The sequence below is a fragment of the Antechinus flavipes genome, chromosome 3, assembly GCF_016432865.1.
Source record: "Antechinus flavipes isolate AdamAnt ecotype Samford, QLD, Australia chromosome 3, AdamAnt_v2, whole genome shotgun sequence".
In the NCBI taxonomy this organism is placed as follows: Eukaryota; Metazoa; Chordata; class Mammalia; order Dasyuromorphia; family Dasyuridae; genus Antechinus; species Antechinus flavipes.
Genome location: NC_067400.1, coordinates 382,476,873 through 382,501,886, shown reverse-complemented (window position 1 = coordinate 382,501,886; position 25,014 = coordinate 382,476,873). Strand labels below are relative to the sequence as shown.

At 33.7% G+C, this 25,014-nt stretch overlaps 2 protein-coding genes across 4 annotated transcripts in view; both read left to right on the top strand.

Annotated features, from left to right (window-relative positions):
- SGO2 (shugoshin 2) overlaps positions 1-7,314 on the top strand; it is a 30,121-nt gene extending 22,807 nt beyond the window's left edge. For all 3 annotated transcript variants that reach the window (XM_051985909.1, XM_051985908.1, XM_051985910.1), the window contains one exon: positions 2,688-7,314. In XM_051985909.1, the coding sequence (XP_051841869.1) occupies positions 2,688-2,802 (115 nt within the window). In that variant the 3' untranslated portion in view covers positions 2,803-7,314. The remainder of the gene's footprint in view (positions 1-2,687) is intronic.
- An 8,494-nt stretch (positions 7,315-15,808) lies between these two features.
- The window catches only part of LOC127554416 (aldehyde oxidase 1-like), an 83,899-nt gene continuing 74,693 nt past the window's right edge, over positions 15,809-25,014 (top strand). The window contains exons 1-2 of the mRNA XM_051985907.1: positions 15,809-16,013; positions 20,477-20,534. Of these exons, the coding sequence (XP_051841867.1) occupies positions 15,957-16,013; positions 20,477-20,534 (115 nt within the window). The 5' untranslated portion in view covers positions 15,809-15,956. The remainder of the gene's footprint in view (positions 16,014-20,476; positions 20,535-25,014) is intronic.

The window sequence follows — 25,014 nt, the reverse complement described above, 5'->3', positions numbered from 1 at the left end:
ACGTATGTAACATCTCATTTATATCATACTTCAAAGTTTTTCACTTTCTCCTGTGAGATAGAAAACACAAGTGTTGTTATACAGCTAGACTTTGGGTAGAGCATGACTGGGAGGAGCTAAGTCACTCAGATCCAGCTAATACTTGGGGATTGTATTTCTTCACCCTGACACTATATGTAACATCACTCTCCCCTCATCCATCTCTTGGCTCTTGAATTGTAATGGAGCCAACATTAGAATTACATTGGAAAGGGCATGTCCATTTGACGGTTCCCGTCCTCCTCCTTGTGACTGCCCAAGCCAAAGCACTCTTCACTGACCCCCCACTTCACTATATTGTCTCCCTCTGTTAGAATATAAGCTTTTGTATCTCCAGGCTCAGAGGCAGTGTTCAACACATAGTAAGTACTTAATGAATACTAATTCATTCATCTTTTTTACAAACCAGGAAATCAAATCAGAGATAGTAACTGAGTTTGATAAATAATAAATAATTGTCCTATACTTTAGCTATCATATCAAAATTGAAAGGATTTATTCTTCATATAAAATATATATCCTATCCTGTTAGCATAAAAGAGTGCTTCCTGTTAAAAGATGAAAAGTAGTCTGTTTTTAGAGAATCTTGTCATATTTTAGAGAATATTTAAAGATATTTTTCTGTTGGAATCTTTACAAACTGCTAACTAATTAGAGTTGATCTAATCTTACAAGAAGATGTTTTGGGCAGAACCCGAAACAAGGTACTAAGTAGAACTAATTAATACAAGGCTTGTGTTCACACCTTTACTCATTGGAGTTCACAAGTATGCCAGCTTCACAAAGTAAACTTTGTAACTTCAAGGGAGTTCACACCTCCCTTGAAGCTCTTTGGGCCAGAAGAGCACTATGGGAGAAAACCCACAACCCCTCTCTTGAAGGAGCATAAATAGAGCTTCAATGGGCCAGTCAAAGAAGTTCTTCAGAGTGAAGAAGCTACAAATCGAGATTTCAGCAGAGTTACACCAGAAGCCCTCTCTCCGAGGCAAGGCAAGAGAGAATATATATTCCACTTGGCTGGCTGGTCGCAGAAGAGAGTTCAGCTGCATTGGAGAGGAGTTGGTGGCTGGGCTCCTGCACGCCCCCCACTGAGACCAAGCTGGTCTGAAAGACTCACCAGAAAGCTAGCCGAGCCCCAAGTGAAGGAGACAAGAGATTCATTCCATCTCTGTGCTGGTTGGAGGCAGAAGAAAGCAGAGGCAGAGGCTGAAGGACCAGACCTTTGGATTTGGCGACATTCGGAGGGAGCTCTTGGAACCAAGCAGAGAGATAGACCTCTAAGCTAACCGGGCTATATTGGAGATAATAAAAGATCTGAACTTTTATCACCTGGCTGCATTTTGGGAAGAAAAAGATCACCACATTTTGGCGCCTGAACAGGGACCGACAAAATCCTGATTCCAGGGAAGGCACTCAGAGAGAACTTTTATAATATTTTAAAGAAGAACATTTGAACTCACAACATTTTTCTATACTTAAATCAATCATATCTCAAAGGACTAATTAAAAAAACTTTAAATTTACTACTTTTAGTTTCTTGCTTCTCTGGTCTAATCACACAGAATAAACATAATATTTTAATCAAGATCCAGTTGTGATAGCTAAGTAGAAAATTACTAAACCAGCAGATGGCAGCAAAACTAGAGAAAATAAAATAAGCTTAGTCATTGACTTCAAGCTTTTAAATTTGTGAACTTGGAACTTTCCTTATTTGGGGTAATTATGTTAGCATATAATTGTTTTTCTTAAAGTCATATATTTATTTGTTTGTTTTTAAAAAACATTCTGAGAAGAGTTCTATAAGTTTCACTAGACTGCTAAAGGGGGATTCATAACCCAAAAAAGTTTAAAATCCTCTGAATTAAAGTTTATATTTCTCAGCTTATATTTTTATTATAGAAGATAAAGCTCTTAAAATGGTTTGTTCAATTTAATTTTGAATTTTTTGTTAATAATTGTTTTATATTAGAGTTGTTTCTTGATTTTTTTTCTTTCATTTTTAGATAAGTTTTGTTTTTATATGACATGATTTCTAAAAATACCCCTCCTCTGTTCCCCTATCTAGGTAACTGTTCTTCATTTACAAAAATTAACAAAGAAAGGAAAAAAGCTGGGTAGTAAAGCCAACCAATTACGTTACTTATATCTGGCCATATATATAATAGTACATATCCATTATGGAATAAGACAATTATGGATTCTCTACTCTTTTCTCAATTTGCTTAGTCATTATAAATACATAATACTCAGGGTTTTGTTTTGTTTTTTTACTTATTCATATTTACATTGTTATTATTGCATGCACATTTTTTCTTTTGGTTTCTTTTTATCTTTTCTGCTAAGTAGAAGAACTAAATCTTCTCATTTTATAGATGAGGAAACTTTAGATCCAGAAGAGTTAAATTATTTGTTCATAGGTAGGCATTTTTTCTTTGTATTTCCCACCTTAGTAGTAGATGTATGCTTATAAAATGCTTAAGTTGAATTTCTTTATTACATATATATCTGAAATACCTAGATCAATTTTGCATTTTGAGTGACTAACTTGAAATGTGTGTGATATTGTCTTTTTCCCATGCTTCCATAGTAGCAAGTATTAGATTTGAATTTTTAGATCATATGTATTAATTTAATTCTTTGTTCTGCAGAAAATTGAGACGAGAAGAGGAATTTACAAATTCTGATTTTGCGGATACCAGACCTAAAAAGTCAAAAGGAAGAAAAAAGAAAGAAAATAAGGAAAACCCTCAAGAAATATTTTAAACAGCCACATTCATTTATTTTTTGTTTTTTTTTTTTTTTTAACATAGAATGATGCATTTTCCATTCTTAAGATTAAGCAAATGTATATAAAGTAGCTGTTTTCTGATTTTGCTATTTATAAAATGGTTTTGATCAAGACAATTCATGATATATAATTTCATGTTTTTGCTATAAGTTTCTCTAAATAAAATCAGATTATTATATAAATACGAGATCCAGTGAAAGATTTTTGTGTTTTTACAGCTGACATAGAAAATGTTCTGTTTTAATAAACTTAATTTTGTATTGATTGTTTATAATCAATTGATTTGCTATGGCAGAGGAGTACAGTCTCAATGAGCTCCTAAAAAGAAAGAGAAGACTATAAATCGGATGTCTGGGCAAATCATTTAATTCCCTAGGCCTTTGTTTTGTCATCTGTAAAATTAGAAATGTTGGAATGATGATGACCTCTTAAGGTTCCTTCCAGCTAAAGATCTAGGATTCTATGAAGCATTATAGCATGATGGGCCAAAGGACAGACCTTATCTGCTGTGAGAGAATCAATTGAACAAAAAAAAAGTTCATTATTAGAAAATTAGAAGTGACCTTTTTTTTAAACAATGATTTATGTGACTTTTGTGCCCCACCTTCCCATTTGAGGTGCATCTGATGTGTGATTTCCATATTTGCTATATATTTCTCTTTTTTTTTAATTATAGCTTTTTATTTATAAGTTATATGCATGGGTAATTTTACAGTATTGACAATTGCCAAACCTTTTCTTCCAATTTTTCCCCTCCTTCCCCCCATCCCCTCCCCCTGATGGCAGGTTGACCAATACATGTTTAATATGTTAAAGTATAAATTAAATACAATATAAGTATACATGTCCTAACAGTTGTTTTGCTGTACAAAAAGAATCGGACTTTGAAATAGTGTACTATTAACCTGTGAAGGAAATCAAAAATACAGGCGGACAAAAATATAGGTATTGGGAATTCAATGTAATGGTTCATAGTTATCTCCCAGAGTTCTTTTGCTGGGTGTAGCTGGTTCAATTCATTACTGCTATATATTTCTAATTATAGGGAAAGGAATAAGGCTAAATGATGGACCAGTCTTCTGTATAGAACTGGATCTTTTGTTGTTTAATATATATTCAAGCTGCAAATACAATTTCCTTTTTGTGCCGTGAGTATAGAAGTTTCGACTCTGCTTGTGTTTTAAATTAGAAGTTCATCTTCCCCTCTGTGCTTTTTTTTTTTTTTTTTTTTTTTGAGGCAATGGGGTTAAATGACTTGCCCAGCCTCTGTGCTTTTTAAAAATAAAACATTCTGCTACCACCATCAGATGGAGTACTTCATGTACTTTACAACTTCTCTTAAGCCACTGATCTCCAAAATGAAATATGTGTACTCTAGGAATTGCATAAGACAATCCACTTGGAAGAAAATATTAGTACTTCTATTTATTTTGATCTAAAAAAAAATCTTTAATATTTAATATAGAAATTTAACACTAGCATCCTTATTTCATATGTCATAAAGTGTCATATCACATAAACCATACACATGGAGAGCTTAACGGTACCCTCAGTTGTTCATTTATTGTCAGTGTTCCATATTGAGCACGTTACAGTTTGTGTGGCCAGTTAAGCAATCTTACAGATTCTTGTGTCTTAACTAACCTTCATAAAATGGATATGTGACTTTAAAAGATTCCTATAAAAATAACTATGAATTGGAGAAAATACTTTTGTGAATTTAAACAGACAAAACAGCAGCACTGACACTCCTTTTCCTAAATTATTCTCTTCATTAGACACAACACAAGATAAAACAGTGAAGATTTAATATGAGAATTTGACCAAAAATAATTACGTTATCAAAAATATATTAAATATGAGTTTGTATCCACTCATTAACCTATGATAGAATAAAGACATTATCATGAATTATCCTATAATGTAACTTGTTTGTACATAGTTTTTTTTGCCTTCTCAATTAGATTATAAGGAAGAACATTTGTATCTTCAGTTTTAAGCATATCTCCTGGCACATAACATTTAATGTTTATTGACTGACTGTGGGAACAAGGGAGCAGGCCAAGCAGCAGCCTGAAGACTTGAATGCCAGCACTATTTCTTGTAGTGTTTATGAATTTCTTAACCATATAACATGCATAACCATCTTTATTAGATTTCTCATTGACAAAAGCTTTAAGTGTGATGCTCCCAGCCCCATTCTTTCTTTAAGCCCTGGAGTTTTTATTGCGTAATTTTGTATAGCACAGTGATTTTTAGGAGCTCATATGTACAAGAAAAAAGAAAGGCAATTCAAGGCTATATTCCAAATAGGAAAGACAGTGCATAAAATGGAACTGTAAAGCAGGAATTGGGCAGAATGAGAAACTATCTTCACAAGATGGAAAAGTCCAGATATTCTAAGAATAAAATCTAGAAAGAAGTGAATCATAGCTGTCCTAGGTACTTCCCCACTGGAGGTTCTGGTCAGTAAATCAACATTAGGAGGAAAGGTGGAGCCATTTCTAGCTTAAGAAGACAACTGAGGCAGAAGTAGAAAAGCTCAGAATGATGAGTGGAGCTTAGAAATGGAATACTATCCAAGAGTATAGCACTAGTAATACATTCTTGAACTCTGTCTTATTTTTCTATTAGTGTCCATTTGAGTGTTTTGGAATTTCTTTTGTGTTTAGATAAATTCTTGTCCTATGCTTTGTTTAATAAAAACTAGCATTTATAAAGCACCTTAAGTTTGTAAAGTACTTATGTTACTTCATTCAATCCCTACAATAACCTTGGGAGATAGGTGTCATTAATTTTTTTCACTAAAAAAAATTTTTTCTAGTTATTCATGCACATTTTTTAAATAACTTTTTTTTGTAAATCATATTAGGAATAAAAATCATAACAAAAGGGAAAAACTTCTTGAACAAAGCTCTCCAAAATGGACATTATGCCTCAAAGATAAAGCAACTTAGAGGACAGCCAAAAGAAGGTTAAAAAAAAAAAAAAGGCCATGAACTGAATACATTGAGCACATCTCCCTCACCTCCCAGATACCAACAACTTAGCCAACCAAATAATCTGATCCAAAGATACTCAGAGCACCCCCAAAATACTCAAGCCTATGCCCTAGTCCTCTCTCCAGTGCAATGAAGATCCCAGATCCAGATTGTAGAAGTTTACTAGGTCCAACAGACAAGTAAGCAATGTGGCCATATTCGAGGGGCAGAAACTTGTTAAATAATATGAGAAGAAAGAGTGAAGAAGTAGTTTTTGCTGCAAAGGATCTCTATAGGATGGCCAGGAACAATGGGAAAGTACATGGAAGTGGGAGTGGGCCTATACAGCATTTCACTAAACCTGAGGGAAAGAGCTCAACAAGCAAAACAAAGGAAAATGATGAGACAGTGGACCCTGGAGAATTAGAGAACAACCTGGACACACAGAATGCTATTCTGAGTGATTTAAAAGAGAAATGAGAATAGAGCACAGTTTACAATCTGTAAAATTCTTGTTGGTTAATCTTTAATTAGGGCTTTCACCAGAAATATTTCATTAGGGTCCATGTATTTATGAACAGTTAACAAAAAGATAATTGAAAATACAAGATCTTGTTCTGCACTTTAAACAATTTAAGAATTCTAAATAAAATGACCAGTCATGTCTTCAGAGGACTGATAATGAAGTATGCTATCCATCTGACAGGTGATAGCATCAATGTACAGAATAAGAGTTGTAATTTTTTTATATGAACAATATAGGAGTATGTTTTGCTTGATTATACATATTTATTGCAAGTTTGTTTTGTTTTAATGAGAGTGCAAGGCTAGAAGAGAACAGATTTTTCTTTATTAGAAAAAAAATTACTGTGTTATTTGTTGGCTATTAAAAAAAGCTTTTCATTTTGGTAAAGCAAAACCTATTTTTAAGGATTCTTACAACGTGTCATGTAAATGTCAAAATTTCATATGATCACTTGAAAAATATAACTTTTTTTTTTTTTTTTTAATCCAGATCATTACTAGCCCTCAAGTACTTTGGATGCAACTCAGGTATTACCTTCTGCAAAAGGCCATTCCTGATTTCCAACTTAGGTATTATTAAAAAGTCAAATTAAATACAAAGAAACTGAAGGAAGATGCTACCTGAATTTTGAAAAAGAGCTGATAAATAGATGGATAGGATGATTTCATACACACACATACACATCTAAATGTGTTCATATGTATTTTATTACAATCTGTATTTGTGCGTGTGTATTTATATGTCTATTAATGTGTGTTTATATACATATATATAAACACACACATATTTGTGTCTAATTGTAGCCATCTCTAGAGTATTGGTAGAAAGGAAATACAACTTTAATCTATATTTAAAAGGAATAGAAAGTTGTACACGATTTATAGTTTCATGTGCAATCTATTTTCTACTATGTAAAAGAAATACTTGTTTTATTTCTTAAGTTCTGGACAAAAATAAAATAAAATCTAAACTACCTTAGAGTTATTATATGTGTGTATATTAATTTACTTATATTTTTCTGAATATTTTTATATACTTATTACCTCCTTCCATTTGAACATAAGATCCTTGAAAGGAGGAATTGTTTCCTTCATTATATTTATATCCACATCACCTAATATAACATCAGCATATTGTAAGTATTTAATGATTATTTATTGATTAATCCTAACCAAGCTATAATATATGCTCACAAAGTATTTCCCACTGCCATGGAGATATGATACAATATACTGTCCAAGTTAGAGAGGGATTGGGATGGGTGGAAAGATCCTTCAAATGATTTTACTTTTAGATGACATTGGACTAGGTACATTATAATCATATGTTTTAGAGTGTCCTAAATAAAATCCATAATCCATCAAATGAGTTTGGCCTAAGAGTTCACCCAGGAAATCCAAATGGTTGAAGAATATTGTTCTGAATATGATCTATAATTATATATACATATATATGTGTAACTATATAGATTGTGTGTATATATGTATGTATATATGTGTGTGTGTGTGTAAAAAAAATCCATTATTATAAACAAACAAATATAAAGGCCAGAAGTTAGCTAAGCAACACTGAAGTCACAGGGACGAATAACTTTTACCACCATCTGTCCTTTACTTAGCCTGGATTCATTGCTTTGAGTTTTCTCAACAAAGAAACTAGATTCTCAGTGCTTCAGTTCTACTCCTACCTCTGAATCTTGAGGAGCAAATGAATGCTCTGAAGTTTTTTTGTGGTGGAGGAGGGCCAAGTAAGAAAGGGAAGAGAAAATTTAAAAAGTACTCAGAGTTCAAACATGAATTAGATACAGGACATTTTATTCCCACACAGAAAAGAGAATATTAAGTCATAAAGAATCATAGAATGATTATAATCTATGAAAAAATCATATTCATGCCTCAAAAAGTAATTTGTGAATAAAAGGCCTTCTCATACTTTACCTCTACTTGTTGTAGCTCAATATCAACTGGGCTCTTTCCTCCTCCTCTTTGGTTTGCTTCTTCTCAGTCTGCATATAGTTTTATCCCAAGCATTGCTTTATTAACCAATGCCCTAACGCATGAATGCTGAGGAACAAGAATATGTTGGCTACCTTTCAAAATCTCTCAAGGGTCTTTGCCAAAGCAGAGAAGACAAACAGGTTTCCAACCCAAATCAGGCTTGCCTATGCCTAGGTCTTGATAGAATTTAATAAATGTTAATCAATATACAGAATTTTTATCAGTTTTTTAGCAGGGCAAAAACTTGTTAATAAATTGGGTCAAATGGCTATCTCAAGCCAATGATCCAGAGGAGGAGTTGCAACTCCTTTTTTTATGCGCATAGAACAAAGAACAGAACTGGATAGATGAGGAATTCAATGTAATTGGCCCCAGGGCTAGCAGCATCTCACCCCATCTTGGGGGTGAGATGATATGACTGATTAAATTGGGAATGAAGGGCTAGCAACAACCTCCTCTCCTATGGCTAAGAAATGTTCATTGTTTGAGTCCACCTGCAGGAATAGAGAGAGTGGACCAGGCTTCTTTGTATAACAAATCAGACGTCCTAGAAAAATGATTTGGTGGTATAAAGATACTAGACCAGACTCGAAGGAGTCTATCTTTCAAGGATAACAGATTTTCTTGAGGCAAGAATAGAACAAGAAGTGAACTTCTAAACTTATCTAATAGATTAAAAAAGACAAAGAAATGTGGTTTGAGCAATCTTATGAAGTGGGGAAGTAATAGAGAATAGGATTAATTATAGAATAGAATCAATTATAAAATGATGCAAAATCAATTTAATTTCTTCACCCAGGAGACTCTGTTTTATACTTCAAGGCTTAGAGGAAGATAACATCTGAGGGACATAAATTGCCTTTTTAGTATATCCACTGATTTCCAGTTCCACCACGAAATGTCATAATTGACAGAAGGAAGTCAGAGGGATTGGATAGTGGGGTTGGGGAAGGAAAGACCCCTTCATCAGTCCTATCTAACAGCAGGCTGACCCCAAATTTCCATGTAGCTGACTGGAATGTTGATTGAGCATAGTTTAAGACATGGGATAGACAGTATTACATATATGTAAACATGCCACATGCATATGTGTGTATATCTTGAATAAACATTTGCATAGTTTGGCTCAAAATTGAATAGGAAAAAAGTAGACAATTTCCTTTAGCAAATTACAAAACTCCTTTAATGACTTTAAACTTCCTTTAAAAGGGCCATTGATAAAAATTAAGTCCCCATATTTACCAGAATATTTATACAAACACTTTTTTTCTTGGGATAGCAAAGAATTGAAAACAAAATAGATGCACATTGATTGGGGAATGGCTAAAAATGTGGTACATGAATGTAATGGAATATTTGTTTTATAAAAATAATGTAATGAATACAGAGAAATATGAAAAATTTGCATGAATGATGAGGCATAATGAAGAAAAGCCAAGAAAACAATATACATATCGACATAAAAACAATGTAAATGGAAAACAGCCACACTAAATTAAAAAACAGTATTACAAAATTATAAAGATTAAATAAAACTAGAAAGAAGAGAAATGAGAAGATATTCCTGACCCTCTGCAGAGATGGGAGATCTACAAGTGTTGCACATTCCAAATACTTTCAAATTTTTTAAAAATATTGATCAATTATGATTTTTCTTCCTTTTCATTATTATTTTTTTATGAGGTGATTTTCTGGGAGGTGTTAGGCAATAATTTTCCAGAAGGAAATCGGTACTGGGGTAAACTGGTGATACAAAAAAAGTAGCAAAAGACATCAATAATACCTTACTTTAAAAAAGAAAAATACATAGGTCAGCCCAAAGCCTGGGAAATGTTATTGCTGACAATGTGATGATTATAAAAGTAGCAAAAGAAGCAAGACAATATTTAATGATCTTTCATTCTTTATTAATCTATTAACTTTACGTTTGTTCAGATTCTAGTCATATGACAGACTGAAAGGATCTTGGGAACTAGGAAAAACCATGAGGCACTAACCCCCACGCCCCCATTTTTTCATAGTTTCTTGGGCATCAGATTTTATGTGACTTGAAAGGCATGTGGGGACTGGTAATCAGGAATTAATAAAGAAGTCTTTCTAACTGTAAGTCATTGTCAGGTAGACGCTAGAAATAATTAATAAACATTTAACTTCTATGAACCTGACATTATGCTAATAACTGGATTTACAAAGACAAAAGTGATATAATCCTTGCTTTCAAGGAGCTTATGATGTAAATGGGGGAGAAAATAATAATAATATAAAATAATATAATATATATACAAATACAAGGTGGTTTTGAGAGCGAGACACTAACGACTGAGAGGTTGGGGTTTTTGTAGCAGTTGACATGGGCTAAGTCTTGAAAGTGAGGAAAAATTGTCCAATTAGCAAGATGATATATATAATTGATTTACTAATAATTTACGTCTTTCAGAGCTGCCTTTTATGGCAAGGGCTTGCAGCTTAAAATGATCAATCAATTCTTGACAACACTCTCCTGTGGATGTTAAGTGAAATGAATCAAAGATTATAAAATCTGTTTCTATCATAAAATTTTGTTCTTGTCCTCCCTCTCCACTACCCCATTCCCATAGTGTTTTGAAACAATCACTAATTATATCTACAGAACTGGAGAACACCTATATTGTCCTGCATTCGTGGGCTTATCCTGAGGAATCACTCAGATTCTGAAAATGCATTGTAATCCATCTTCTCCTTTGCTTCCCACTTATGATTTGTGTATAAAATCTCTCTACCTTTCCTGAAACAGCAGGAAGTCTTTTGGCCAGGAGAATTTCCAGTTTGCAAACTCTATTCCTTACTCTGAAAGTGTTAAATTACTACTTGATTTCTAAAACCTGTCTCTGCCTTGTGTAATTCCAGCTACCCACAGTTTAGAGACCAAGACAGTAAAATTAGATTAACAAAGGCAATTTGAGATTCCAAGAGATGGAGGTGAGGAATAAATATATTACAGGGATGGAGATGGCCGTCTTTATATTGTGGAATGGAGAATGTCATTAAAATGTATGAGGAAAAAAAGAGGGATAGCACATGAAGATGGCAAAAGTCAAATGGCAAGGCTGAGGGATAAATGATTGACAATTCACATAATCTTTTGGTTTCATTGTGTTGTCAAGAGAAGATGGAGAATTCTGGGACAAGATGGCAGAATGGAAGGAAAGAATAAAACTGAGCTCTATCCCACCATTAAACAACCTGATTATTAAACAATTTACCTCCTAAACAAACAATAAATTTGGTCTAGAAAATTCTTCATCGGTAGAAATTCTCTGTGAGGGAAGCAAAAGTAAATGACTAAAATCCTCTATTGATAGTTGAATCTCTGATGGACTGATATCAAACTGAGACTTGGGAATGAAATGAAAAGAAAAACATACACTAGGAAAAAAGGAAATATCTTAGTGTGAAGAGAAGAAAACTTTAATTCAGGCTGACAACTGATTTAAAAAAATCCTCAAGTGCTTCAGCAAAGAAAAATCTGAGAGACTATAGTTAAAGTGATAGATTTTGGATACTAAGGAAGGGCTTCAAGTAGGTCTTGCATAGCAGTGGAGGGCATTTTCTGATTTAACTAAGGATTAAATAAAGGATTTCACTTCCACTTCTTGGCTAAATGAAAGAACTCCAACTTAGGATAATTATAGGAAAAGAGAATTCTGGTGTCTGAATTGATTTTTTTAAAAAAGGCCTAAAGAAAACTCACTAAGGTAAAAGGTTTTCAGCTTAGTTTGATGCCTCCAGAATTAAGGAGACCTAGAACTTAATTCCTGAGGCCTCAGTAACAAAAATCAATAAAACAAAATAAAAAAGGGGATTTTTATGATTCCAGGGATGATCAAGGCACAAATTCAAAAGTGGAAAATAACTAAAAAAATACCTATAATAAAAACAAACAAACAAAAAAACTTCTCTACAAGAACAATCAGGTTTCTTTGAAAAAAATGATGGAAGGTTTTAAAAACATAAAGGAAATGAGAGCTGTGGAAGAGAAAAACGTGGGGGGGAAAGTATCAATTGTTTAATTGAAGAGTTACAAACTCTTATCTTAGTACACAAACTCCATAAAACCCAAAAAAGACAAAATAGAAATTAGGGACTCAAGAATATTAAGTTAAAAGAATCAGAAAATAGAAAAAAAATGTAAGGTACTTCATATATGAAACAACAGGCTTTAAAAATAACTTAAAAATCTTAGGATTTCCTGAAACCTTTGACCACAAAAAAAGTATATATTATATTTCAAGAAATCATTTTTAAAAAAATTGTCTGAATATATTAAACAGAAAGCCAATATGAAAATAGAATTCACTATTATCTCCTGAAATTGAAAGTAAGAATTACTAGAAATACCTTTGCCAAAATCCAGAGCCTCTCTACAAAAGAAAGAATACTAGAAATATCCAGAAAGAGTGAATTCAAGTATCAACGAATCACAATCAGGATAACACGAGATTTAGCAGCTATACTTTTAAAGGAGAGAGAAATATAGAACAAAATATTCAAAAGTGCAAATTAGAGAAGTCTATAACCAAGAATGATTTAATTAGGAAAATTGAATTTCATATTACAAGATGAAAAATATATAGCAAATGAAATAGAGAATTTTCAAATATTCTTCATGAAAAAACTGAAGTTGAAAAGTACTTTGAAATATAAATATGAAAGTAAAAAGGAGAATGAAAGAAATAATTTTAAGTGAACAGTTAGAAGAGATTGTTAAAAAGTGAACATTCCAATGGAGAAAGAAGATACTAAAGCATTTCTTTAAAAATCTTATTGTCAGGAAGGGTCATAGAAGTAGTCAGTTGAAATAAAAGACCTATAAGAATTTTTTTTGGCTGTGTTTTGAAGATATAAGGGGAAAAATGTAAAATGGGAGAACATATAGGAAACTTGTTAAATCCCATAATTGAGTTATATAAATAGAATAATATTCAAACATGAAAGGATTTGGGGAGCAGGCATTACTAGCGCTTTGATTTAAACTGGTCAAAACAGAATAGATCAAATACATATACACATATAGTTATTATAAAAATATATTCAACTGAAGAATACAGATAGAACAGGAAAGGGGAAATTAAAACATTAGAGAGAGGGTAGATTTAGAGAGGGATTTGTTATAAACAAAATAAATATTAAGCTTTTAGAGCAGTTAGTGAAGAAAAAATTAAAAAGTTTAGGTAAAGAAAAGGGAATAATGAAATAAATGGGGAGAGAAAAAAGTATAGGGAAGAAGAAGTGTTATAAAATAGATTTGAAGGAAATAGACAATTATAATAATAGTTGAATGGGAGTATAAATGAGGATGAATTCACAGATAAAGTAGAAAAGGTTAGTCATTCAGTCAATAAGATTTTATTAAACACTTGATATTCACCAGGCACTATACTAAGTAATGGGCATAAATATGTAAGTAGAAAGAAAAACAGTCTCTGTCCTCAAAAAGTTGCATTCTAATGAAGTGGGAAGGAGACAACATATTAAAAAGAAGTTGAAAAATCAGGGCAATAAGATCAATACTTGGAAGGAAAGCAGAGAAAGTAGGATGTGCAACTTGGAGAAGAGTGAGATTGGCCTGACTCTCCCTAAATGAAGTCCCGGGTGAATCCCAGTGAGAGGGAGATGCTGCAAGGTAAGAGGATACTTATATTGTGTGAATTCCAGGGCTAGAGTGAACTTCCAAGATGAGGTTTCTGGGGCATAGTAAAGAAAGTCTGGAGTATATAATGAAAAGAAAAAAGAGATTAACAGACTGGATTAGAAAGCAAAATTCAACAATCTATTGCTTACAAGAACATAAAAAGGAAAGGGTTGGAATAAAATCTATTATGCCTCAGTGCAACAACAAAAGCAGGGTTAAAAATTATGATTTCAGCCAAGGAAATAGCAAAAAATAGTCTTCATTGGTCCATTCAGCTGTTAGCATCTTTCCTTCTGAGTTCAGCTTTTTTTTATTCTATATTTATCTTCTATCATCTGTCTAGCTATCTGTCTGTACAAATATACACACATATCTGTGCATATGTATACCTATATATGTGTGTGAATATAGAGAAAGAATTATGACCTTGGAGTCAAAAAGGCCTGAGTCCAAATCTTGTCTCAAACACTTAGACCATTTTAAACTGTCCAAAGAATTGGGATTGATTTTAAAATAAGATGAATCATAAACTTACAAAAATCCCTTTGACTAAAGAATTCAATCGAAAGCATAAACCTAGTTTCCTAAGATATTTCACATTTTGAGAGGCATTTATAACAAGAACTACACTCTTTATTTTTAAAATAATAACTGGAATCCTCAATTGTTGAATCATTTCAGTCGTGTTTAACTCTTTGCCACCCCATTTAGCAAAGATCCTTAGCAAAGCTACTGGAATGATTTACCATTTCTTTCTGCAGCTCATTTTACAGAGAAGACACGGAGACAAACAGGGTTAAGTGACTTGCCCACACACAGCCAGTGTTTGAGTCCATTTTTGAATTTAGAAAGATGAGTCTTCCAGAATCCAGATCAGGCACTCTCTCTTCTGTGCCATCTAGTTGCCCCAGTACTTATTACACACCTTATGAGCCTAACACTTTTCTAGCTGGGGTATTTCTCTTTCTTTCTCTGTCTGTCTTTGTCTCTCTTTTTCTCTTATCTGTCTCTCTCTCTTTCTCTCCGTCTGTCTGTCTCTGTCTCTATCTCTTTTTCTCTGCCTCTCTGTCTCTGTGTGTGTATCTCTCTGTCTCTGTCTCGCTGTGTCTTTTTCTCACACACAAAGATCATCCATCCGCCGGTCTGTCGGTGGGTCTGTCTATCTTGATGAAATAATCCCCTGTCCCACCCAAGGAGTTATATTCCTTATCCCAGATTGCTAGTTTAGACCATAAGCGCTGTGTCTTTCGAAGAAAGAGTATTTTGGGGTAAAAGTAATTAGACAAGTTTCTTAAAGATCTCATTATATATACTACGGCGAAAATATTCACACAATGTTATATTGCAAAGGAGGTGACGCGCAACTCGGGACCATTTTTGGTTTGCATTGGTTTGAGTTTTTAAAAGCAGGTTTGATTCTCTTAGACTTAAATCTGTGTCGCAGCTGAAAATCTTCTTGGAGAGAAAGTAAAATTTCGGCGTTAGGCTAAGGGGAGCCAGAGACGGAGAAGGAAGAAAGAGGAGGAAGAAGCAGGGAAACGAGTGGGAAGTGAGAGAGAAGGAGGAGAGGAGAAAAGGGAGGAGGGAAAGAAAATCTCATCGAAACGACTTGGGGGGAAAAAAAGCGGGGGGAAACAGAAAAGGAGAAAGGAGGGAGGAAGAGGGGGAAAAATGGAGGCTTTTTGTTCTAAAATGCTACTGGGAGAAAGCGAAGGGGGCGGGGGCGGGCATTGGAAGTCTCCCTGCCCCAGCCTAGGTCAGAGGAGATTGGGGCGGGGCGGACAGTCAGAGCTTCACCCCTTGTTCTGGTCCTCAGTGGCAAACTGGAGTCTGCCTGGGGTAACCGTGCTGAGCTGTACTCGGCTGACTGCACCCTCCCCTGAGGCTTAAGCCCCCTCCTGCGCCAAAGTTTCTGTGAATCAGCCCTAACTGACCACTGCACTCATTTGCCATCATGTCTTTTGCCTTAAACGGACCATCAGAGCTGCTTTTCTATGTGAATGGTAGAAAGGTGAGTTAACTGGACGAAGGTGGATTTGAAGGTGGGTTTGACTAAAAGCTTGGGAAGGAAAGACAGAGGTAACAAATATTTATTAAATGTCTATTATGTGCCAGGCACTCTAGAAATGTCTCATCCTCCTGACAGTTGAGGAAACTGAGGCACACAGATGTTCAATGATTTGCTCAGGCAGCTGGGCTAGTAAGTGTTTCAGACTGGATTTGAACTGGTTTTCCAGACTCCAGAGCCAGTGCTCTAACTAGCGAGCGACCAAGCTATCTATTAAATCTGAATCTATTGAAGTGGAAAGAGAACTAGATCCATATAGATGCATTGATAAATTGCTAAATTTATTTTAATATAATTCATTTCCTTGTGATCCTGTGTTTTATTTTATGCATTTGAAAACATTATTCAGAGAAAGGTTTCATCGCCTTCACTAGATTGTTAAAGGGGTCTGTGAACAAGAAAAAAATTAAGAATCTTTGATTTTGTCCCTTCCTTTGAAATTACATTTCTCTGCATTTTTCCTTAAATTCCTATCTCAAAGACATATTGGGAACTGAACAGCCTACTTGAACAGATTCATAAGAAAGTAGTCTATTGACTATAGTTATTTATTAGAGTGGTATCCTTAATCCCTGCAAAAGGTCAATCCTTTTATTTAATAAGTACTATTTATTTTTGATTCCCTCTGATTGAAGAGCACTTAGCAAGTTTTAGTGGCAAGAGCAACTGAACCCTGAATAAAATCCCACTTCCACATTTATGTATTCTTCGACAAGTAATAGCCTCACCAAGCCTTAGTTTTCTCATAAAGTGGCTACAAAATGTTATGTTGTATAGCTAGCTATATTCAGAGTGAGGAAGACTTGGGTTATAGCTGAGCCTCTGGTACATGGTTCTATGACCACAAGCAAATTCCTTGACCTCTCAGTTCTCCAGGCAACTCTCTTAATATTGTTAGTTTCAGAGTAAATCTTTGTGTTCCCAGGCAACTTTCCAAGACTGTTAAATTGGGGGAAAAAAATTTCTTCACTTCTGAAGTGAGAATAATAATAATAACAAATGTACTTATTTTCTTCCAAGCTTGCCAGGAGGATCAAGTGAGATGATGGATATAAAATATTACATAATTTTGAGTTATGATTATGTGATTATGTAACATTTAATTTCAAATAAGTTGAACCAAAAGAGTTTTAAAATATAGTTCCTCACAACTTTGCAAAATTATAAGAATGGTCTTTAGTTCTTTCTTTTTGATCTCAGTTACTTCACTGATAAAATTAAAGCATTAAAGTGACATGTTTAGAGCCACATAGGTAGTAAGAAGCTGAGTTGGGATTTAAATTCTGGATTTTCTAGACTGTGGGTCCAGGAATCTTGAACTGTTGCTTTTTCTCTGTCTTCTGCAGGTATCTTTTTAAGACATGAAAAGGATTATATAACCAGATAGTCTGAACAAGATGGCTGTGGTTACCTAATTCGCCATTAAATCACATTTCTCTCAGATTCTCCTTGCCCCACTGTTGGTCTGAAAAATTAGAATGCTATTATTACTTTTATTAACAGCATGATTAAATAGAGACTTGGCCTTGGAGTCAGTGAAATCAAGGTTCATGCCTAGCCTTTAATATACTTTGTCTATGTGACCCTGGCCAATTAATTTATCTTTCAGTGCTTTAGGAATAAAAGGGAGCAGAGAAGGTTCTAACTTGCATTAGCAAAAGGAACTTCCTCTTCCCGGAGATCCAAGTCTATAGGAATATATTTATTTTCCCTTATATTCTATTTAATTTATACTCATTTATTTTTGTTAAGTGCTTTCCTCACAGCCTTTTTTAGATGGCAAGAGTACTATCCCCATTTAACAAGTAAATAAACCGAGTCTTAGAAAGTTGATAAACAAATTAGAATTAAAATCCAGAAAGTAGGTGATAGAGTATTTAAATACACCCCCTTTAAAACCAAAACATGTAATATATTTTGAAAGTGCCTGATATATATATCATTTCTTCTGCCCTTTCTTATGACACAAGTGCTGGATAAATAGTAGTAGACTAAATAATGAGATATATAAAAATAAAATATTCATAAAGTAAGTGCAGTTTACCAAGAGAAATAGTCTACTTAGTTGATTAAAAATAGTGAGTGAATATTGATAGAATTTTACTATTCAATTCCCTGCTTTTCATTAAGCTGCTATAGAAATATTATGATTGACATTTTAGCACTTTTATAAATGTAATTTCTTCAAAACCCAAAGTCTATTGCAGAAATTCTTTCAAAACCAACAATACTAAAATATTTCAGCAGCTATAATAAACTTCCATATGTCATTGGTCCTTTCTATCTTTGACTTCCTTGGAGTGTATGTCTAAGTAGGGGGATAAAAAGGGTAAAAATGCATGAACATTTTGGCAACTTTCTTAATGTAATTTCAAATTGCTTACCAGAATGGTTGACAGCTCAAGCAACAGTAGCTGTCTTTGTGTACTGCTTCAAACATTGAACTCTTCCAGTTTTTGTCATATTTGCCAATTTGTTATCTGCCCATTTAAAAGGAGCCTTCTTATCTATCTATCTATCTATCTGTCCATCTATCTATCTATCTATTGCTGAGACAATTGGGGTTAAGTGATTTGCCCAGGGTCACATAGCTAAAAGAACCTTCTTATTAATTAGCTCAACCAGATTTTTGATTGTTGGGTACTTCAGACAATATAATTAAGTGAAATGAACACTTTCAGGCAGTGCAGGGAAGATATCAGTAGAAGGGTCAACATTTACTGAACATTTACTGTGTTCAAGATAAGCCTCAGGAATTATTGTTCTACTTTGTGGAGGGGAAACTGAGTCACAGAAAGGTTTAAATGACTCCTCTACATCAACTATCAAATCTTTAACTAATAGTCTGATTTATCATATAATATTCTACTATATTATTCTGTAGTTTTATTTCTTTATAAGCAATTTCCTTCCCCAAAAAACTGTTCTTCCAGGACATTGTATTGCATTTAGGTTACAAACTGTTTAATGTTGACTTCCAAAATAAATATATGGAGTGAATTCAGGACTAATAATAACTAATAATAATAGCTCATTTCATATGACATTTTAAAGTTTGCAATTAATTCTCTAAATATTATTTCGTTTTATCCTCACAACCTCACTGTTAGGTAGGTGCTATTATTATGTCTCCTTTACAGAGGAGGAAATTCAGATAGACAAAGGTTTAGTAAATTTTCAAAGGTCACACAGTGATTTTCAGGTGTCAGATATGAATTCAGTTTTTCCTGATTTCTAGTCCAAAGCTCTATCAACCGTCTTCTCTCCTATACCTAGCTGCTTCAATCTCCCGTTATTTAATCAAAATATACTTATCTGAAAAGAAAAAGATTGTCTTATTTATTCTATTATAAAGATAAATTTTGTCTTTTAAGATTATAAATATCCTTATTAAAACTGATTTTTAAAAATTAGTTATCATTCCCATTGATTAAATTGGCAAGTGCAGTTTTTAACACAAATTCCTACCTCCATGTTGATTGTCATTGCTAGATACAATATCATTGATATAGAAACCCCACTAATGGCAGAAATCTCCTCTTTAATAGAGTCAATAATTCTTAAGGGGAGGAGTTATTAATTTCTTTTTGTGTCATGGACCCTTTTGGAAATCTGGTGAAACCCATGAATCCCTTCTCAGAATAATGTAAGTTTTTTAAAACTGATAATTGAAAGAAATACTAAATTTTACCTAGAAGTTAGTGGTAATAAAGATATAATTTTCCTCCCTCTAAGTTAATAGACTTTCTGAAATCTACTGATGGATTTGAAGTCAAGAATCCCCATCTTAGAGAATCACTGGAGATTCAGACTGATTAATTGTTCCAAATAGTCACAGACTAAAATAAGTGTCAAAGGCAAGATTGAGCCCAGATTTTCCAATAGGCTGTCAACTTTTCCTAAATGTTAAAGTAAAATATAAATATGAGTTATTTTGGGAGAGCAGATTTCAAAGTATTCAAAGAAGGATAAATAAAATCCATGAACTAATATTCAGCAAATCAACCCAGGAGAAATGGGAGGTTTCAAGAATAAAATTCTGAAATCAAAAAAGGAAAAATTGTAGTATGAAGGAAAAGAGAATGGGGTAGATGCTAACTGGATGCGTGAGAAATATTATCTATATAATTAAATATAATGTTTTACATATTATTTAACTAAATCAATACTTGCAAATCCCTTCAATGTCCTAACTATCTAGTTGCAACACATATGGTCTCCTTGCCCAAATGAAACTTTGATTTGGACTTTTGCTCCTCTAGGACAGATGCCAAAGTGGGCAATAATTGCTTCCCTTGAAAATTTGTTTCTCAGAATAACTTTCTTCTGGCAAGTATTGATTTATCAATCTGTGACCCTGGATCAGTGTTTTAATATAAATCTCTACATTTTTCTCCTTGGTGTAGGTAAGAGAGAAGAATGCAGACCCTGAAACAATGTTGTTGTCATATTTGAGGAAGAAACGTATCCTTTCATTACATCTGTGTGTCTCTGTGTAGTTGTAATATAAGTAACTCATTTTATATAGTTTTATATCAAGTGCTTTAAAGTTAGCTTACTCAGATTTGCAGGTTGGGAACCTTATATTAAGTTTTACAATCAAACATTCTGGCTCATATACTTAAAGTACATCTTCCCAAAGACATGCATATGATCACTGGAGAGGATGAAACAAGGACAGAGATAGAGCATGATGGGTTTACATATGGATAACATACTTACTATGTTTCAGGTCTTTAATGTCTTCTCCTGAATGGAGTTTGAATTGTGAACCAAATACTTAATACTTATATGTCTCTGGGTAAGCCACTTAACTTCTCTAGGGGTCTGTTTCCTTATCTATGAAATGAAAAGATTATATCAGACCTCCAACATTTCTTTCATTCTAGGTCTAAAACCCTATGATGTTCTAAACAACAACCCAGTATCAGGCTATAAACTTTCTCTTCTCTTGAGGACTCTTGTCATCTCATCAATTCCCCATTTATAAATTTAGTGACTCCATTTCATCCACATAAGTACATGGTTGTAAAAGTCCAAAGGCAAATCCCTGAGCCAATTCTCAGCAATTTTCCTTACACTTTCAAAAGTACTTCGAAAAGGTCTTCTAGTCAGATTCATTTCAATTTGACATATGTTTATATTTTTATTTTCAAAATATATGAATAATTTTCAACATTTACCTTTGCAAAACCTTCCAAATTTTTTCCCTTTTCCTCCCATTCCCTCCTTTAGACAGCAAATAATCTAATATATGTTAAATATGTGCAATTCTTTTATACATATTTCCACAATTATCATGCTGCACAAGAAAAATCAGATCAAAAAAGGAAAAAATGAGAAAGAAAACAAAAAGCAAGCAAACAACAGCATAAAAGGTGATCAACATTCAGTCTCCCCCCAGTCCTCTGTCTGGATACAGATGACTCTCTCCATCATAAGTCTCTTAGAATTGATCTGAATCACCTCATTGCTGAAAAGAGTCATATCAATCAGAATTGATCATCGCATAATCTTGTTGCTGTGTACAATTTGACATACATTTATTAACCACCTACTTTATTTAGAGCATTATCTTGGAATTTTGGAAGACACAATGTTTAAATAAGAGACTTTTCCATATGAAGATTAGAGTTGTATAGAGAGATATGACTTATAATGTAAAATAATACAGAATAAATGTAAAATGGTAATACAAAATGAAAATCTTATGTGTACACTGGAGCTTTGATTTAGAACTGGAGGAGGACCTCAGAAATAAGATAATCCAAGGCTCTTATTTTATAGATGAGGAAACTGAGACAGAGAAATGTTGAGTTGCCTGCATTCATACAGGTGTTAAGTAGCAGAGTTATGATTTGAACTCAGGTACTTTGTGACGCTCAAAAGGGGAGAGGATATTACTAATTGAGAAGATAAAGGGAGGCTTCATATAGGACATTTGAATTGGGCTTTAAAGGATAAGGAGTTTTAAAAATCTTTTAAGGATTTCTTCCTGGGTTGATGGAGGGATAATGTGTAAAGAGGAAGAACACAGACACCTATCAACAAAAAAATGACATCTATACTCATCATTCAACAAAAAGTGACATCTACCCACTTGCTATATGATTTTGCAAGTTATTGGTATAAGGGGATTGGACTTGGATTAAAAGACCATAGATTTATAGCCAGAAAGGTTCTAGATACCATTGTAAAGATGAGAAAACTGAGGCCCAGATAGGTCAAATCTCTTATTCAAGGCCATACAGAGTAGTAAGTGGAAAGCCCAGGATTCAATCTCAGGTACTCTGACTCTCTAAAATAGGTTCTATTTTTAACCATATTAATGATCTTGAGAGCTGAGTGGAAGATGCTGGATTTGGCATCAAAGGACTTGGGTCTGAACCCCACTTTAGAAATTTATTAACAGTAATTTCTTATTAATCTTATTACTTACTGTTAATTTTATTAACAGTAGATCACTGTAGATAAGATGACTAGCAAGTCACTTAAATTCTGAAAAGCTTAGTTTCTTCTTCTGTAAAATGGGGATAAAAGAACTTATACTATTTGCCTTACAAAGCTGTTTATGAAAAAAATGCTAGGCAAATTTTATTCTCATTTTAAAATTGTAATTCATAGAAATACTTATGGGACAAGTCTCCACTTCACAATTAGGTCTTTGGAGATAGCTAGGTGACACAGTAAATAGAAGAGAAGGCTTGAAGTCAGTAATACTTAAATTCAAAACTGGCAAATATTTATTGGTTGTGTGATCCCACATAAATAATTTTATCCTCATATGCCTTAATTGTAAAATTAGAGTAATAATTGCACCTATCATCTCACATGAGCTGATGTTTGTAAAATGCTTAGCACGCTTCCTGTTAAGTAGCAAGAAGTGATTATTAAATTTTTGTTTCATCCATCCATCCATAATCATCCATCAACCATTACCAATGTTCCAGTCCTGTCTTTGTTCTTACTCAGAATGCATGGAATGGAACAACAAAAGGATATAAATATTTGAGTTAATTAGTGGTATGAGAATTAAAGCAATGAATTATAAAAGATACACTAATCAATATTTTAGAATTGAGAAACATCATTTAAGAAATGTTTAGGAGAACTCTTCATGGAAATGAGACCACCAATAGAGCAAAACATCCTCATAAAGGAAAGGGGGAACAAAATTGAGGGAAGAAGAAAATAAGATTTGTATTTCCAGTTATTGTTTGATACAAAATATTCTCACTTAAAACAAAAAAAAAAACTATTGATAAACTAAAAAAATTATAATGACCAAGTTTGATCCTGAAGAGTTAAAAAAATGCACCTCCTTTCATATTTTTAGAATTGATGGATGATGGGTGTGTGTTGGAGCCCTAATTGGTGAAAGCCATACTATTGGGGTAAAAGCCAGTCCAAGCGGTGAGGAGAAAAAGCTATTACAAGAACACTGTGCTTAGCAAATAACTTTGTGTGTGTCTAGGAACTTACTCAAATTGACCAGCATAAGGTCTTGTGAGGTACTATTCAGTTGAAAAAAAGCCATAACAAAGATATGTAACCAAATATAAGCTGTAAGATATAATAAGGATACGGTGACCAGAGCATAACTTTCACTCTGTCCGCCACATAACCTTGGGTGTCTAGGAATTGATCCAAAGGTGCTGGTATGATGCCCAAGCCCTGCGACCCAAGCCCAAAATTAGAACTGCTTGCCAAACATATTCCAAAGTCTTAATGATATATGTAATTTCACTTTGCATTTTCTCCTCCCTTTGCTTGATTTTTATAATTACCATGGGACTTTTGGATCTTTGTGGTGATCCACTGAATAGTTTGGCCAGACTGCATCTGCATCTCAGACTTCATAGTGGGCATCTGAGATCCAGTGAATTGTCTGACACTGGCCTTCAGATCATGAAAGTAACCCATTAAGATTATTAAATCACTTATAGAGTCATAACAGAGCTCCCTGTCTCTTTCTTTAGTACAATTAGTGTGCCCTTGGTTGGGAGTGTAGAGGAAGAGGTATTCAATTCTCCTTGGTTGGAGAATTCCAGACTCCCATGTGCAATATTGCATTTCCTCTCAGACACTACTATTGATTGGGTATGGCGAGCTACTTCTGCCTAGCCAGATATTTTAAAATTTTTTGTGTTAAAGAGCTCATTGGATAGAGAATATGGAAGGATCTATTTGGAAAAACCAAAAATATGACCAAAAAAGATTTTTAAAAAGAAAATAGAATAAATAAGAAAGTAAGAAAGGATTGCTTTTTATTTAATGACATGAGTTTAAAGTTTTTAAATTACTCTATATTCTCATGTCGTTTTAAAAATTATCTTTGGTGAAACTACTCTATGAATACATAAATTTATTTGAAAGCCCTTGAACTTTTTTTTTTAAATAAAGCACTCAGTCAGTTCTCATCTACCAGTTACACCAGATAATACTGTACATCAGAAATATTCTAGGTAATTGAATTGATCTGAATTCATTGGGCATTTATTATTTATCTGTGAAGTGTATCTATGTAAGGTATTAAGGGTAAAGGTATAGATTATGAGTAAGGAGGAGAATAGACTGTAAGATGAGGATGTTTGAGGAGACAATAACATATATTGAAATACTTATATAGAAATGGAATTGAGATAGTCTGGAAAACTGTGAGTTAAGGTGTTGAACTTGAAAAAGAGGGCTTGGTGGATAAAAGCAGCTAGACTCTGGATTGGGTGATAGAAATGGATGGAGAGGAGAGATTGCTGAGTGAGGTTGCAACCAAATATGGGTCTGGAAGTCGTAATGAGGAAGAAGGATTATACTTACTCCTTCCCCTGCTCTTTTATTTCCCCTATCTATCATAGGGGGAAGTGATAGATGTTAGAAAGTACATCCACTCTTGGAGAAGGTGTCTAGGAATACGGTATCTTCTTTTTTTATTTTCTCAAATACA